Source organism: Asterias rubens, chromosome 22, assembly GCF_902459465.1.
Source record: "Asterias rubens chromosome 22, eAstRub1.3, whole genome shotgun sequence".
Classification (NCBI taxonomy): Eukaryota; Metazoa; Echinodermata; class Asteroidea; order Forcipulatida; family Asteriidae; genus Asterias; species Asterias rubens.
Window position 1 is genome coordinate 5,833,586 of NC_047083.1, and position 13,485 is coordinate 5,847,070.

Consider the following 13,485-nt stretch of genomic DNA (forward strand, 5'->3'; position numbering starts at 1 on the left):
GTCCAAAAGCCAAGGCGTCCCCAAGCCAATGGCGTCCAGAAGCCAAGATGTTCAAAGTCAAGGGAGTCCCAAAGCCAAGGGCAAATAAGACAAGACGTCCCAAAGCCAAGAGCTTCTCAAAGCCAAGGGCGTCCCGAAGCCAAGGGCGTCCAATAGCCAAGGGCGTCCCAAAGACAAGGGCGTCCCATAGTCAAGGCATCACATAGCCAATGTGTCCTACAGCCAAGGGTGCCCGAAAGAGCTTCACGTTATTTCCATCTCAGCTCCCTAGAGAGTATACAGCCTTGCGTACAAATATGCGATACTACTTATATGTGCATGTACATTAGGCTTCATCAATAACAACTACCATTTGCTCACAGGTACAGTACCCATTACCCCTGGGTGGGGAGAAGCATGTAGTTAAGCTTCTTGCTCAGGAACACAAGTGTCACGACTCCCGAACTCACACTCTGCTGAACAGAAGCATCAAAAATAATAATAAAAACAATAGGTTTTATATAGCGCTTTATACACCATGTCTCAAAGCGCTTCCACATTATTACCCCTGTTCACTGGGCCTAATAAATCATTCCTTAAACCATTTCAGCTTCCTGGGGAGTATACAGCCTGTGCCGCCAAATATGTAGCACACTAAGCTTATCTATCAAAAGACCATCTCTGCCCTCACAGGTACCCATTTGCCCCTGGGTGGAGAGAAGTAATTGTAGTTAAGTGTGTTGCCCAAGGACACAGGTGTCACCACCGGGATTCAAACCCACACTCTGCTGAACAGAAGCACCAGAGCTTGAGTTTGGTGCTCTTATCCGCTTGACCACGACACCCTACTGTACATTCATGTACATCCATAGCATCAAAAACAATTCAAAATGACTCGGCTGTAAACATGTACCAATATCATTGACGCTGTTCCTACAATACATGTATAAAAGCAAAATCTGTTTGGTTTTGTTGTAATGAAAAGACCTTACACCCAAAGGCTGGACGGCCACTTCAATGTGAGGGCAACACAAAAGTGATTTGGGCTCTCGGAACAGGTGTATTGCCACTGGGGGCATACATGTATGTGTACATTTTCTTGGGACTGAAACAGTGGTACCCCCTTCACAGTCCATAAGGATGTAGGTATGGGTATCATCCACTAGGAGCCTGGCTGGTAGACCAGAATGCGCTAGGTGAGGGCTACTGTCACTAGGGGGGCATTGCCATGTAATGTACTCCTGGGGGCTGAAACAGGGTTACCCCCTTCACAGTCCGTAAGGATGTAGGTATGGGTATCATCCACTAGGAGCCTGGCTGGTAGACCAGAATGCGCTAGGTGAGGGCTACTGTCACTAGGGGGGCATTGCCATGTAATGTACTCCTGGGGGCTGAAACAGGGTTACCCCCTTCACAGTCCATAAGGATGTAGGCATGGGTATAATCCACTAGGAGCCTGGCTGGTAGACCACCGGGGGGGCATCAGGGTTACCCACTTCACAGTTTCACAGTCCGTAAGGATGTAGGTATGGGTATCATCCACTAGGAGCCTGGCTGGTAGACCAGAATGCGCTAGGTGAGGGCTACTGTCACCAGGGGGGCATCAGGGTTACCCACTTCACAGTTTCACAGTCTGTAAGGATGTAGGTATGAGTATCATCCACTAGGAGCCTGGCTGGTAGACCAGAATGCGCTAGGTGAGGGCTACTGTCACTAGGGGGGCATCAGGGTTACCCACTTCACAGTCCGTAAGGATGTAGGCATGGGTATCATCCACTAGGAGCCTGGCTGGTAGACCAGAATGCGCTAGGTGAGGGCTACTGTCACCAGGAGGGCATCAGGGTTACCCACTTCACAGTTTCACAGTCTGTAAGGATGTAGGCATGGGTATCATCCACTAGGAGCCTGGCTGGTAGACCAGAATACGCTAGGTGAGGGCTACTGTCACTAGGGGGGCATCAGGGTTACCCACTTCACAGTTTCACAGTCTGTAAGGATGTAGGCATGGGTATCATCCACTAGGAGCCTGGCTGGTAGACCAGAATGCGCTAGGTGAGGGCTACTGTCACTAGGGGGGCATCAGGGTTACCCACTTCACAGTTTCACAGTCCGTAAGGATGTAGGTATGGGTATCATCCACTAGGAGCCTGGCTGGTAGACCAGATTGCGCTAGGTGAGGGCTACTGTCACCAGGGGCACGTTGCAGCGTACTCCTGGGGCTGAAACAGGATAACCCCCTTCACAGTCCGTAAGGATGTAGGCATGGGTATCATCCACTAGGAGCCGGGCCTGTAGAGTAGAATGTACTAAATAATAATAATAATAATAATAATAAGACATTTGTAAAGCGCCTAATGCAAAAGCCTCTAAGCGCATTAAAGAAACAATAAAATAAACAATTAGAGAAAGATACAAGATACAAATAGGCAAATTACAAAAAAGAAGCTTTAAACAAATGAGTTTTCAACAAGGACTTAAAACATTGTAAAGTATTAGCTTGGCGAATATGCACAGGAAGACTATTCCAAAGAAACGTTGCGGCGTAAGAAAAAGATCTGTGGCCATAAAAAATGGAAGAAGCTCTAGTAGCAGAAAGCAGTGACTGTTGAGATGATCGTAAAGTCCGAGTAGGGGAATAATGATGAACAAGTTCAGATAAATAAGCAGAAGATTGACATGTTTGAGCCTTGAAAGTTAACAGAAGAATTTTGTAAACTGTTCGAAACTTAACTGGGAGCCAATGCAATTGCATTAGTACGGGTGTAATATGGTGAGAACGAGGTAGACAAGAAACAAGGCGAGCAGCAGTGTTCTGTACACGTTGAATTTTAGCAAGATCTTTATCGGGGAGTCCATACAGAAGTGAATTGCAGGAATCAAGTCTAGTAGTGACGAAGGCATGAACAAGACGAAGAGTAGTTGCTTCATCCAAGTAGCGGCGAATACTACCTTCCCAATGTTTTACCATTTGAAGCCATTATGGTTAAGTGCTTAGCTCAAGAACACACCGACCAGGTGTCGAACCCTCACCCCAAAGGCTAAACCGACAAAATTTAATTTCAATGCTCTAAATTGCTCAGCCATGACACCCTGTCTTTGTGAAACTTTAAAATCGGACACATTACTAAAAATAAAATACTCAACTATCTTGATACATCTTTACCTTAGGTGTGACAACCATCCCTCAGACCCCATCAGCTTCAACTATCATGGAAGATAAAACTCCTACAATCTCCCCAGCACAGCTTGAAGAAGAAAACCAGCAGCTCATTTCACAAGTGGTACAAATGAAGAAGGCGCTAGATGTCTTAGAGAATGAGAGGTCTTCGCTTCTAGGGACATTGGAACACCTTCAGGAGGAATTGTTGACTGTGGACAGGGAAAGAGATTACTTAAGGAGTTCAGTAACGGACCTCACAAGACTTCTAAAATTACAAAGATAAGGTGGCAGCTAGGAACACTGGCCTAGCTACACATGTACACACTTCAGTAAATTTGTATTGTATATATGCCATGTCAAGGTAAATCAGGGTTTTGTTTCAACAAAGCATCCATTACTTGAAATGTAAGTGTATTACACGAAAAGACATTGCGATAAATATCATACGGGCCTACTTGCAACAGAATGGTTGATTGACATGATTTTGTATACCACAGGGTCTCCAGGAGAAGGTACACGTACAACATGCCCAGAATGCAGCTAATCTGTTTTTATATAACCCTTTTAACACCTGAAGAGTGGCTCAAAGCACTTCCAACACTATTACCCCTGGTCACTTGGCCATTTGATTCAGTCCTTAAACCATTTCACGTCTTAAATTTTTCCTTCACTTTGCTATTAAGCGCCTCAGAATTGGCAACTTACAAAATGCCGAATGATTAATTGACGGAACAATTTTAAAGGCACTGGACACGTTTGTTAATTGTTAAAGACAGTCTTCTCACTTTAGTATCTCAACATATGCATAAATAACAATCGAGATAATAATGAAAGAAAAAACACCCTTGTCACATGAAGTTGTGTGCTTTCAGATGCTTGATTTCGGGACCTCAAAATCTAATTCTGAGGTCTCAAAATCAAATTCAAATACATCAGTGGAAAATTACTTCTTTCTCGAAAAATACGTTACTTCAGAGGGAGCTGTTCTCACAATGTTGTTTACTATCAACAGCTCTCCATTGCTTGTTACCAAGTAAGTTTTTATGCTAAAAATTGTTTTTAGTAATTACCAATAGTGTCCACTGCCTTTAAAGGTAATCTTCCTATTTCATTTTGAATAATTATCTTTAGGTGAAACCTTTGAAGCTGCATTATCATGGTACTACGGCAAATCTCGTTATTATAAGTGTTATTTTTAAGTGTAAACCACTAAGAACATTTTTTTTTATGTCAGAAAATGTCATTTTCAAAGCTAACTTCTAAAAGTACTGACTTGTGTGGTTCTGAAGACTGTGTGTGAACCTGCAGCAAAATAATTGAATAATCATAAAACAACTCAACGGTTTACTCACAATGGTATCAAAAAATTATATCTTAAAAAAAAGAAAAACAGTACTTTTGAAAGAAATGCATGCTGTTATAGGTAGTCAGGATAAAACAAATATCGATATTACTAGTCAGATGCAAACAACGGTATTACATGTAGTTGTTTTATATATATGCTATAGACTGATCCAAGTTCGCAGGTGCTAGAAATGCAAGGGTTTTACCCAAAGTCATGGGAAAAACATCTCCCTTTTAACTGAGTCGTATGTGAATAAGGTGTCTTCCTCAGTTTCCTTAACGAAAACGGAAGACATAAGACTCCAAACAGGAAATTGCTTTCATTTATTTCTCATCAATTATGACATCTCAGACAAAAATATTTCAAGGGATGTTTTCTACTACACGTATCATCATCATTAGACCGTGTAAGTTTTGAATCAATATGTGATCTTCTCAATTTGTTTTCTTAAAGATTTTGTGATGTTCCAACCATAAACACACGAATCAAAACTCACTAAACTGATTCATATACATTGTAGGTAGTATACTCAAACACAGTTTTTGGATGTGGAATAATCTGCTAATAAAGTAATAAAATCTTTAAAAATTTACTTTGAGTCGTTTTACCAAAATATAGCTATATGGTAGCTTTAGTAAAACTGACGTTGTACATGTACATGTACAATGTAAGTGTTGAGTGCTTATGGTTGCACTCATGTATTCATTGTAATCAAAGGTAGAAGACAAATTATTTTATTTAAGACATGACGATTGTGAAGCTTGAAATAACTGTTGTTGTCTTTAATGCCATTTGTTGTATTACAGTGTGTGAATCATTTTGGGAAAGCTCCATTAAATAAAGAGGCCAGCATATTACATCCTTTTTGTCTTCTCCAACTCACACCTGTTATCTCCATGTAATTTCTTTTCCAAACAGTGGCGTTTTATCTTTGAATTGGATCATGAATGAGCCAGGAGTGCTGCTGACTGCCACAGGCAGATTGATTTATCATCCCTTAAGTTTAATGAGCAAAATAATTACAATGTAAACACTCACAAAAAGGATGTACAGTTTTTGAGTTTTTTTGTGGCTTGATTTTTTGCAATTTTTGCAGGGTTTTGATACCTTTTGTAGATCAAGTTTTTAGCCATGATGACATACAACCCCTGTGAATGAATCTGAATGTACGTAACACAATTTACTTGTAGAAGTCTCACTTCATTAGGCTAGTCATCCCAAATATTTTGAGAAAACAGAGCAATGTTTTCAGTTTTGCGTTGATCCGTTGTACTTGCTAAAATAATGTATGTGAAATTGTTTACTCATTTCTCAAAAGTTATAGCACCTCAGCAAGTCATTTTGAGGGAAACGTGTAAGTTTATTGTAAATAATATGTGGACGTTTGTGTTTGTGTCGTACAAAAAGTACCCAATCCCTTTAAAGGGTCTATTACCTTTAATTGAGCTTTCCTGCATCGTTATCTTTAATGGTTTTAATCATTGGTGCAAAACAAATTTATACTTCTTTTGGGATCAATATCTATAAATATTGAAAATGTCTTCTTTTAAAATAAAATAAAAATTAAAAATAACCTAACATTATATTGTACATTTAGGATAAGTGACTGTCTGTTTTGTACTGTATGTTAAGATAAAGTCCATGTATTAACTTTGACCAATATTTAGCCAATTTAAACCGAAAAGCAATTAATTGTTCTTAACCGGCAACAAACTGACTGTATCAACACAAAAAGCAATCAATTGTATCTCAATATAAAATGTTGTTAACAGTAAATGTAAAATTTTTAGTCTTAATCTGAACTTCTTTTTTAAATGGTTCACTTCCTACTTTGATAAAATGAACTCTGAAACTGGACACTATTGGTAATTTTCAAAGACCAGTTTTCTGACTTAGTGTATCTCAACATATGCAAAAAATAACGAACCTATGTTAAAATTAAAACTCAATTAGTCGTTGAAGTTGCGAGAGAACCATAAAAGACAAAAACACCCTTGTCGCACAAGTGTGCTTTCAGATGCCATTCGAGACCTCTGCTGATGTCTCAAATTCAATTCAAACATTTTAGTGAGAAACTACCTTTTTCGAAAACTACCTTACTCCAGAGGGAGCCGTTCTCACAATGATTTACACTTACAACAGCTCTCCAATGCCCGTGACCAAGTAAGTTTATTATGCTAACAATTATGTTGAGTACATGTAATTACCAATAGTGTCCAGTGTCTATAACATGAATGAACAGTCAACAAGTGGTCTTTGTTGAAATGCATTTGAAATGGTTTCAATCATTAAGGAAATTGAACACACATGAGATTAAACAGATTTTAGATGTGTAAAAAAACAATCATTCTATATACCCTTCCTTGGTGGTTCTCACAAATCAAATACTTGCAAAAGCCTCGTCACTCGAGGTCATCACTCATGGTGTAGGACTATAATGTGGGAACTCCAATTAGCCACTTGTGTGTGGATTTTTATATTCTACTTTGAAAACATCTTTCCAATCCTATTCATTTCACAACAAATGCTTTCAAATGCCCAATCCAAAGTAACATCAATTCAAACATAATAATATAAACGATGTAATAGGTTGCCTTAAAACATGCTTTTATTGAAAAAAATAAAAGTATTATACTGTATTTATTATGAGGTGGACATTTTTGTTTTTGAAGCAGAAAACTAGTTCATGTTGTTTTGCTTTACACTCAAGTGTGCAGTTGACGTCAACGGTTTTATCATTATAAGAAACCTTTTTTAAATGAAAGTTTTGCTTTGTGCTTCAAGGCATAAATGTATTAGTGTTATTGAAGCTTTTTTTAAACTAATATTTTGTCAAAGTATGTGAAGTGTGTTGGGGTGGGGGTGCTGAAATGTGATCTATGAAATAATCAAAGATTTGGTAGTTACATGTAGTGTTTCCCATTAATTAATAACAATGTTGTCTTATAAAGTGCATGTATAAGGTCTATAAGGTGCTTAAACATACATGTAGAGATACATTTTTTAAAATAAGTTTGCTTATAGGGCTTGAAATGTACACAGGACTGTAGGACCTACATTTATGCCAGTGATTTATTTTTTTTTGACATGGACAATCCTAATATTTTAATGACACTAAATTTTGTTCTGTACTTTGGACTGTAACCATGGTAACGCTGCCATATTCCTTTGAGTATAATTTAACCTAAACAAAAAAAAACTTGTTTTACCATTAAAACAATTTCTTTTCTTGTGAAACAACTGGACATTTCCAATGAGACTATGAATGTTTATGAATAATTACTAATAATAAATGTGTATGTGTGTGGCAGAGAACTTATTACCCTTAATAAAGTATTAAAGAAAAGCTTGCCAGTGTTATAGGGGTGTGGCTTATGGCAGACTGTTTTATTGTAGGATATGCTCCGGGTACTGTTATTAGGGTGTGGCTCATAATGACAGACTTATCTGGGCGTGGCTTATGGCATATTGTGTAATTAGGGTGTGGCATTTGGCAGACTGTTTTATTATAGGACTAGCGGCGCGGGTGGTTCTTTCTCCGTTTCGTGTACTTTTCCCTGTTCAGTTTATTATTTTCCTGTCCCATGTCATCATTAGTCCCTTTTTCTTTTCCCCTTTCTGTATTATTTCCCCAGCCCTTTTAATTTGTTCCCGTCATTTGTTGCCGTTCCACCCAAGGGTAGCCCCAACCCCGAACAACACGCTCGGGCTTTGATAGTCTTGGTTCAAGACTTTCTTGGATTAGTCACAAGAGGGCACGCTACCAACCACGAACCACTATCACCCCGAGAACCGCTAGTACTGGAGATGGATGTGGTTCATCGGCCCATAGCACTGTTATTAGGGTGTGGCTCATACATGTAGTTACAGACTTATTTTGTCGCTTACGGCATATCGTATATGGTGTGGCTCATGGCAAACTCAAACCCACGACTTCACAGGGAAAATACAAAGTATACAGTGCTTTATATACATTGGTGTAAGGGTAAACAAAATGAATAATAAAATAAATAAAAAGTAGGTTAGCACAAACTGACAAAGTATCTTTAGATCAATATAACTTTAATCAATCTTGCCATCCAATAAAACCAAGAAGGTTCTATCAGTGCAATTTGTTAACATTAAGTATATAGTACATTTGTAAATATCTCAACCCTTTTAACAATGTCGGTCAGTACCTACATACATGTATCTTTCTAATAAGCACAATCATTGTAAAATGGCTGATTTTACAATTATAATTTATATTTGGGTCATCTCCAAGAGTCTTTATGGGAAAGTTCCATAAAAGAAAGAGGATAAATTAGAACATCCTTTCATTTGGCAACTCGCACAATAATAATTGATACTCGTGACAAAACGGACACATTTAAAGGCACTGTACACGTTTGGTAATTGTCAAAGACAAGTGTTCTCACTTGGTGAGAGAAAATGATGAAAGAAAAAACACCCTTGAAGGACGAATTTGTGTGCTTTCAGATAGGAATAAAAGACTTCTAGCTAGAAGTCTTCTATTATTTTAGTGAGAAATTACCTCTTTCCTAAAAACTATGTTACTTCAGAGGGAGTCGTTTCCCACAGTGTATTATACTATCAACAGCTCCCCATTACTCGTTACGAAGTAAGGTTTTATGCTAATAATTATTTAGAGTAATTACCAATAGTGTCCACTGCCTTTAATTGGATCATGCACAAACCAGTAGGGCTGCTGACTGCCTCAGGTAATACATGTAACACTGTTTAATGGCCTAAGTTATTCAATATGATCCCGCCACTGTAAAGGATGTATACTTTCCAAGCTTATCTTTGGTCAAACTTGGAAACTATTTAATTGAGCTTTCCCGATTAAGAGACGATTAAGTGTAGATATCACTTTTGTTCTATTTTATATCAAGTTTATTCTTTGTATTTCTTCATAAATGTCTTTATACAAGTTGGACTTGTCTGAAACAATCCGTGATTGTTTTAAATTGCCTGAAACGTTAAAACGTAGTTTACGCAAAATATTAGAAAGGGGAGTTAAGACCGAAGCCATGATTTGCAGTACATTAGTAAACAGCATGATGCAGTATGGTACCAAATATAGCAACAAAAAAATTATATCACACGTCTACTCTGTCAATCCTACATACACCTTTCATCTTTGTGTTCATCTTGGCAATGTTTTAAGCTTCAAATTAGTAAAAAAGCACCTGTAAACAAAAAAATATAAATACATGTACATGTTCTTACTTGCGCTCAGCATAATAACTGTCTCATGGTGTAAAAAACTCAATTTCAACAATTGCATCTACTTGCAAAACTTGTTATTGTGCATTTATTGTCATGTCAGTGCAAAAATAACGTTCAAAACAGCATACAGTCCAAGCAAGTTTGAGAATGTCAAACAATGTATCTGGCTCAGTATGTGCACACAACAGGCAGCAGGTGACGAGATAACTTTGTTGCACGGCGCATTTTCATGCTATACATGTACAATGTTGTTGAACAATCAAGATAGAATGTTTTTGCTTTTTTTCAGAGCATACTGATCGAAACGTCGAGTTAAACCAACGGTTCTTTTCAGAACCACCCCAACTCATTTAGAGATTATTACATGGTGTTACCGCAAACTCTTCTTCATATATATATATCTTTTTTGTACTGACATGACGCAGCATAAATTGTGCAATATTAACAATAATTATAATAATTCCATCTTTTTCCATTTAACCCTAATATAATACTTCAAAGTGAAATGATTATCAAAATGCTTTACACTATCGAAAGCTGCTGTACTACCTCCAACCATGGAGGAAGGAAGAAAAAGACCTTGAACGACCCGCAAAGCCGCAGAGTAACAAAAGAATACCCTGACAATGGCCCTGTCTGACCAGTGGACAAAGATAGGAGACCTCCAGCTGGACGGCCGATTAACAAGCAGGATTAGATCTCTTTGTATAGAAGGTGTGGTACCGCCAGACTGCGCCGTTGCCTTCATGTTAAGTTGAATCATTGGAGACAAGAATTGTGAATAATTATACACGTTTTCATTTACCGTTTGTGGCGTTTCACGGAAACATCATGGTATATTTTTACATTTTTTGTGACTTTCCGGTCACTAGCAGTGGTTCAAAATTTGGGTATTAGCACACGAGGGTGGTTGGTATTCAATTGTGTTTTTTTTCCCGATTTGGTGAGCACAAGTGTACACAATTTTTATCAGGTCTCAATAAAGTTGTTTTTTCTGTATTATATCCATACGACATACAACACCATAGTTGAGTGAAGAACCAAGTGCGCACGCGCAAACTCACATCGCCAGGTTGCCCATTGTTTGTATAAGGTACATTGTATGTGGGTGATTTTGAGGTGTCGTTAAACGACCGCAGACTTTTGAAGTCCCTTTATTTGAGCTCCTTCTCTTCCTTCCATGTTCCAACCAAGTAATTGTTGAATTGCCATTAATTTTAGGATTGATTACAAATTGTATATAATGAGAATCTCTACTTTAATACATGTAGTTATTCTCCAAGAATTTTAGGATTATGGCTAATTTAGTAGAATTATAAAGCCACACTTAAATTTGATATTAAATTCACCATGAGTTCCTAAATCACATCTTAAAGTATTTATAAATAATATTGGCAAAATATTTAGATTATACATTCTTAGAGAGTATACATGAACACAAAACCAAAAACACAAAGGGAAGAGAAACACTTTGAAGCACTACACACTGTATGTGTAAAGATATAAAACTGAGTTGCTATTTTCTAGACTTCATGCAATATATAATGGATACATGTACCGTACATTGTTGGTGGATTCTTAATGAGGGAATCATTGTGTGGTGAAGAGGTTTTCAACTGGTGGTTTAATCCGAACAAGGCCTGGGCCCAATTCCATAGAGCTGCTTAAGCAAAATTTTTTGCTTAAGCAAAAAATTCATTGCTTAGTAAAATCAGATTTACGGCCAAGACTCCACTCAATTGTAATGCTAAGTAAACAACAGCTTAATACTATTTATAAGCAATGTATATGGCAGGAAATTTTGGCCAGTAACATGTGTAAAATAAGCAAGCTATTTTCGTGTTTAAAGCAGCTCTATGAAATTCGCCCCTGGTTCTTGATAATTTTACCGAGACGAAGTCGAGGTAAATTATAAAGAACCAGGCCTCGGCGGGTTTAAACCACTAGTTCAAAACCTCTTCAACACACTTTGATTCCCATTCATAATTACCTTTTCGGTCAAAAAACATCAACACATTTGGTCAAAAAGTAAAATAAATGCAAAAATTCTAGTTGTTCAATGATTTCTTTCTACACAACACCCCTCCAGCTATGAAATGGTAGAGCCCTCCGCTGCCCTCGCGTAAACAACTCCTTATAAGGGAATGCTGTGCGCGTCGCGTGTATCGCGTGATGTAGCAAAACTGTTTCAGCCGTTGCTCTCGACCAATAGGAATAAAGAAACAGTATAAGAACAGGTGCAAGCTCGCGTGTTACGCCCATGTTTCAACACTTTTTACTGGTCATAAACAAAGGTTTATACACACCCACGTGACGCGCTCTCCACCAATAGGAATAGCGAAACTGTCTGAGGTATTTATGAATGTAGGTTGATTCTTAATTTAGGTTTACCATGACATGATATACATATCGAAAGGTCGAGTTGAAACCAACGGTTCTTTTCAGAACCACCCCAACTCATTCAGAGATAGTCATTACATAGTGTTACCGCCAACCTTTCCATATAGCATTTATAAGCACAAATCACAAAGGAATTCTGCAACCAGCACTTGCCAGGGCAGCAGCAATGCTTTTAAGAGAGTACAACAACTCAAGACTCAAGTCACATAACCTCTGCAACCAGCACTCGCCAGGGCAGCAGCAATGCTTTTAAGAGAGTACAACAACTCAAGACTCAAGTCACATAACCTCTGCAACCAGCACTCGCCAGGGCAGCAGCAATGCTTTTAAGAGAGTACAACAACTCAAGACTCAAGTCACATAACCTCTGCAATCAGCACTCGCCAGGGCAGCAGCAATGCTTCTAAGAGAGTACAACAACTCAAGACTCAAGTCACATAACCTCTGCAACCAGCACTCGCCAGGGCAGCAGCAATGCTTTTAAGAGAGTACAACAACTCAAGACTCAAGTCACATAACCTCTGCAACCAGCACTCGCCAGGGCAGCAGCAATGCTTTTAAGAGAGTACAACACCTCAAGACTCAAGTCACATAACCTCTGCAACCAGCACTCGCCAGGGCAGCAGCAATGCTTTTAAGAGAGTACAACAACTCAAGACTCAAGTCACATAACCTCTGCAACCAGCACTCGCCAGGGCAGCAGCAATGCTTTTAAGAGAGTACAACAACTCAAGACTCAAGTCACATAACCTGGGCCCAATTTCACAGAGCTACTAAGCACAAAAATTTGCTGAGCATGAAATTTCTTCCTTGATGAAAACAGGATTACCAACCAAATTTCCATTTGTTGCATACTTGTTACTGGTACTCGGCTGTTGTTTGCTTACCCTGAAAATCACGTGGAAATTTGGTTGGTAATCCTGTTTTTTTCATGGAAGAAATTTCATGCTAAGCAAATTTGTACGCTAAGCAGCTCTATGAAATTGGTCCATGGCCCTAGGATTTATAACAAAAAACAATCCCAGAATCCAGATTCAGCTTTTATACATGTATTCTGGGTTGTGTTTTTCTAATTAACCAGTACATTTGACACAGTTTTTGGTTGACAGCCCAAATCAGTTTAAAAGTATAACCCTCACCTTGAAGTGGCCGCCAAGCCTTGTAGACTTAGGTAATCTCTCATAACAAAATAATACAAATCATAATGCCCTGATAGCCCAACACCTCCTTATTCCTTCACTTCATCAAAGAGAATATTGAAGGAGTTTGGGTTTTTACGGTTAAACACAAAAGATTTAACAAAATTGTTGTCAACCATCACTGAACAGGGCGAGTCAAAAAGAAGTTGACCGAGATTGGTTATGTTTTT

At 38.5% G+C, this 13,485-nt stretch overlaps 1 protein-coding gene across 5 annotated transcripts in view; it reads left to right on the plus strand.

The window, feature by feature from the left end:
- LOC117305072 (UHRF1-binding protein 1-like) overlaps positions 1-3,944 on the plus strand; it is a 58,031-nt gene extending 54,087 nt beyond the window's left edge. For all 5 annotated transcript variants that reach the window (XM_033789792.1, XM_033789795.1, XM_033789794.1 and 2 more), the window contains one exon: positions 3,148-3,944. In XM_033789792.1, the coding sequence (XP_033645683.1) occupies positions 3,148-3,422 (275 nt within the window). In that variant the 3' untranslated portion in view covers positions 3,423-3,944. The remainder of the gene's footprint in view (positions 1-3,147) is intronic.
- The last annotated feature ends 9,541 nt before the right edge of the window (positions 3,945-13,485 follow it).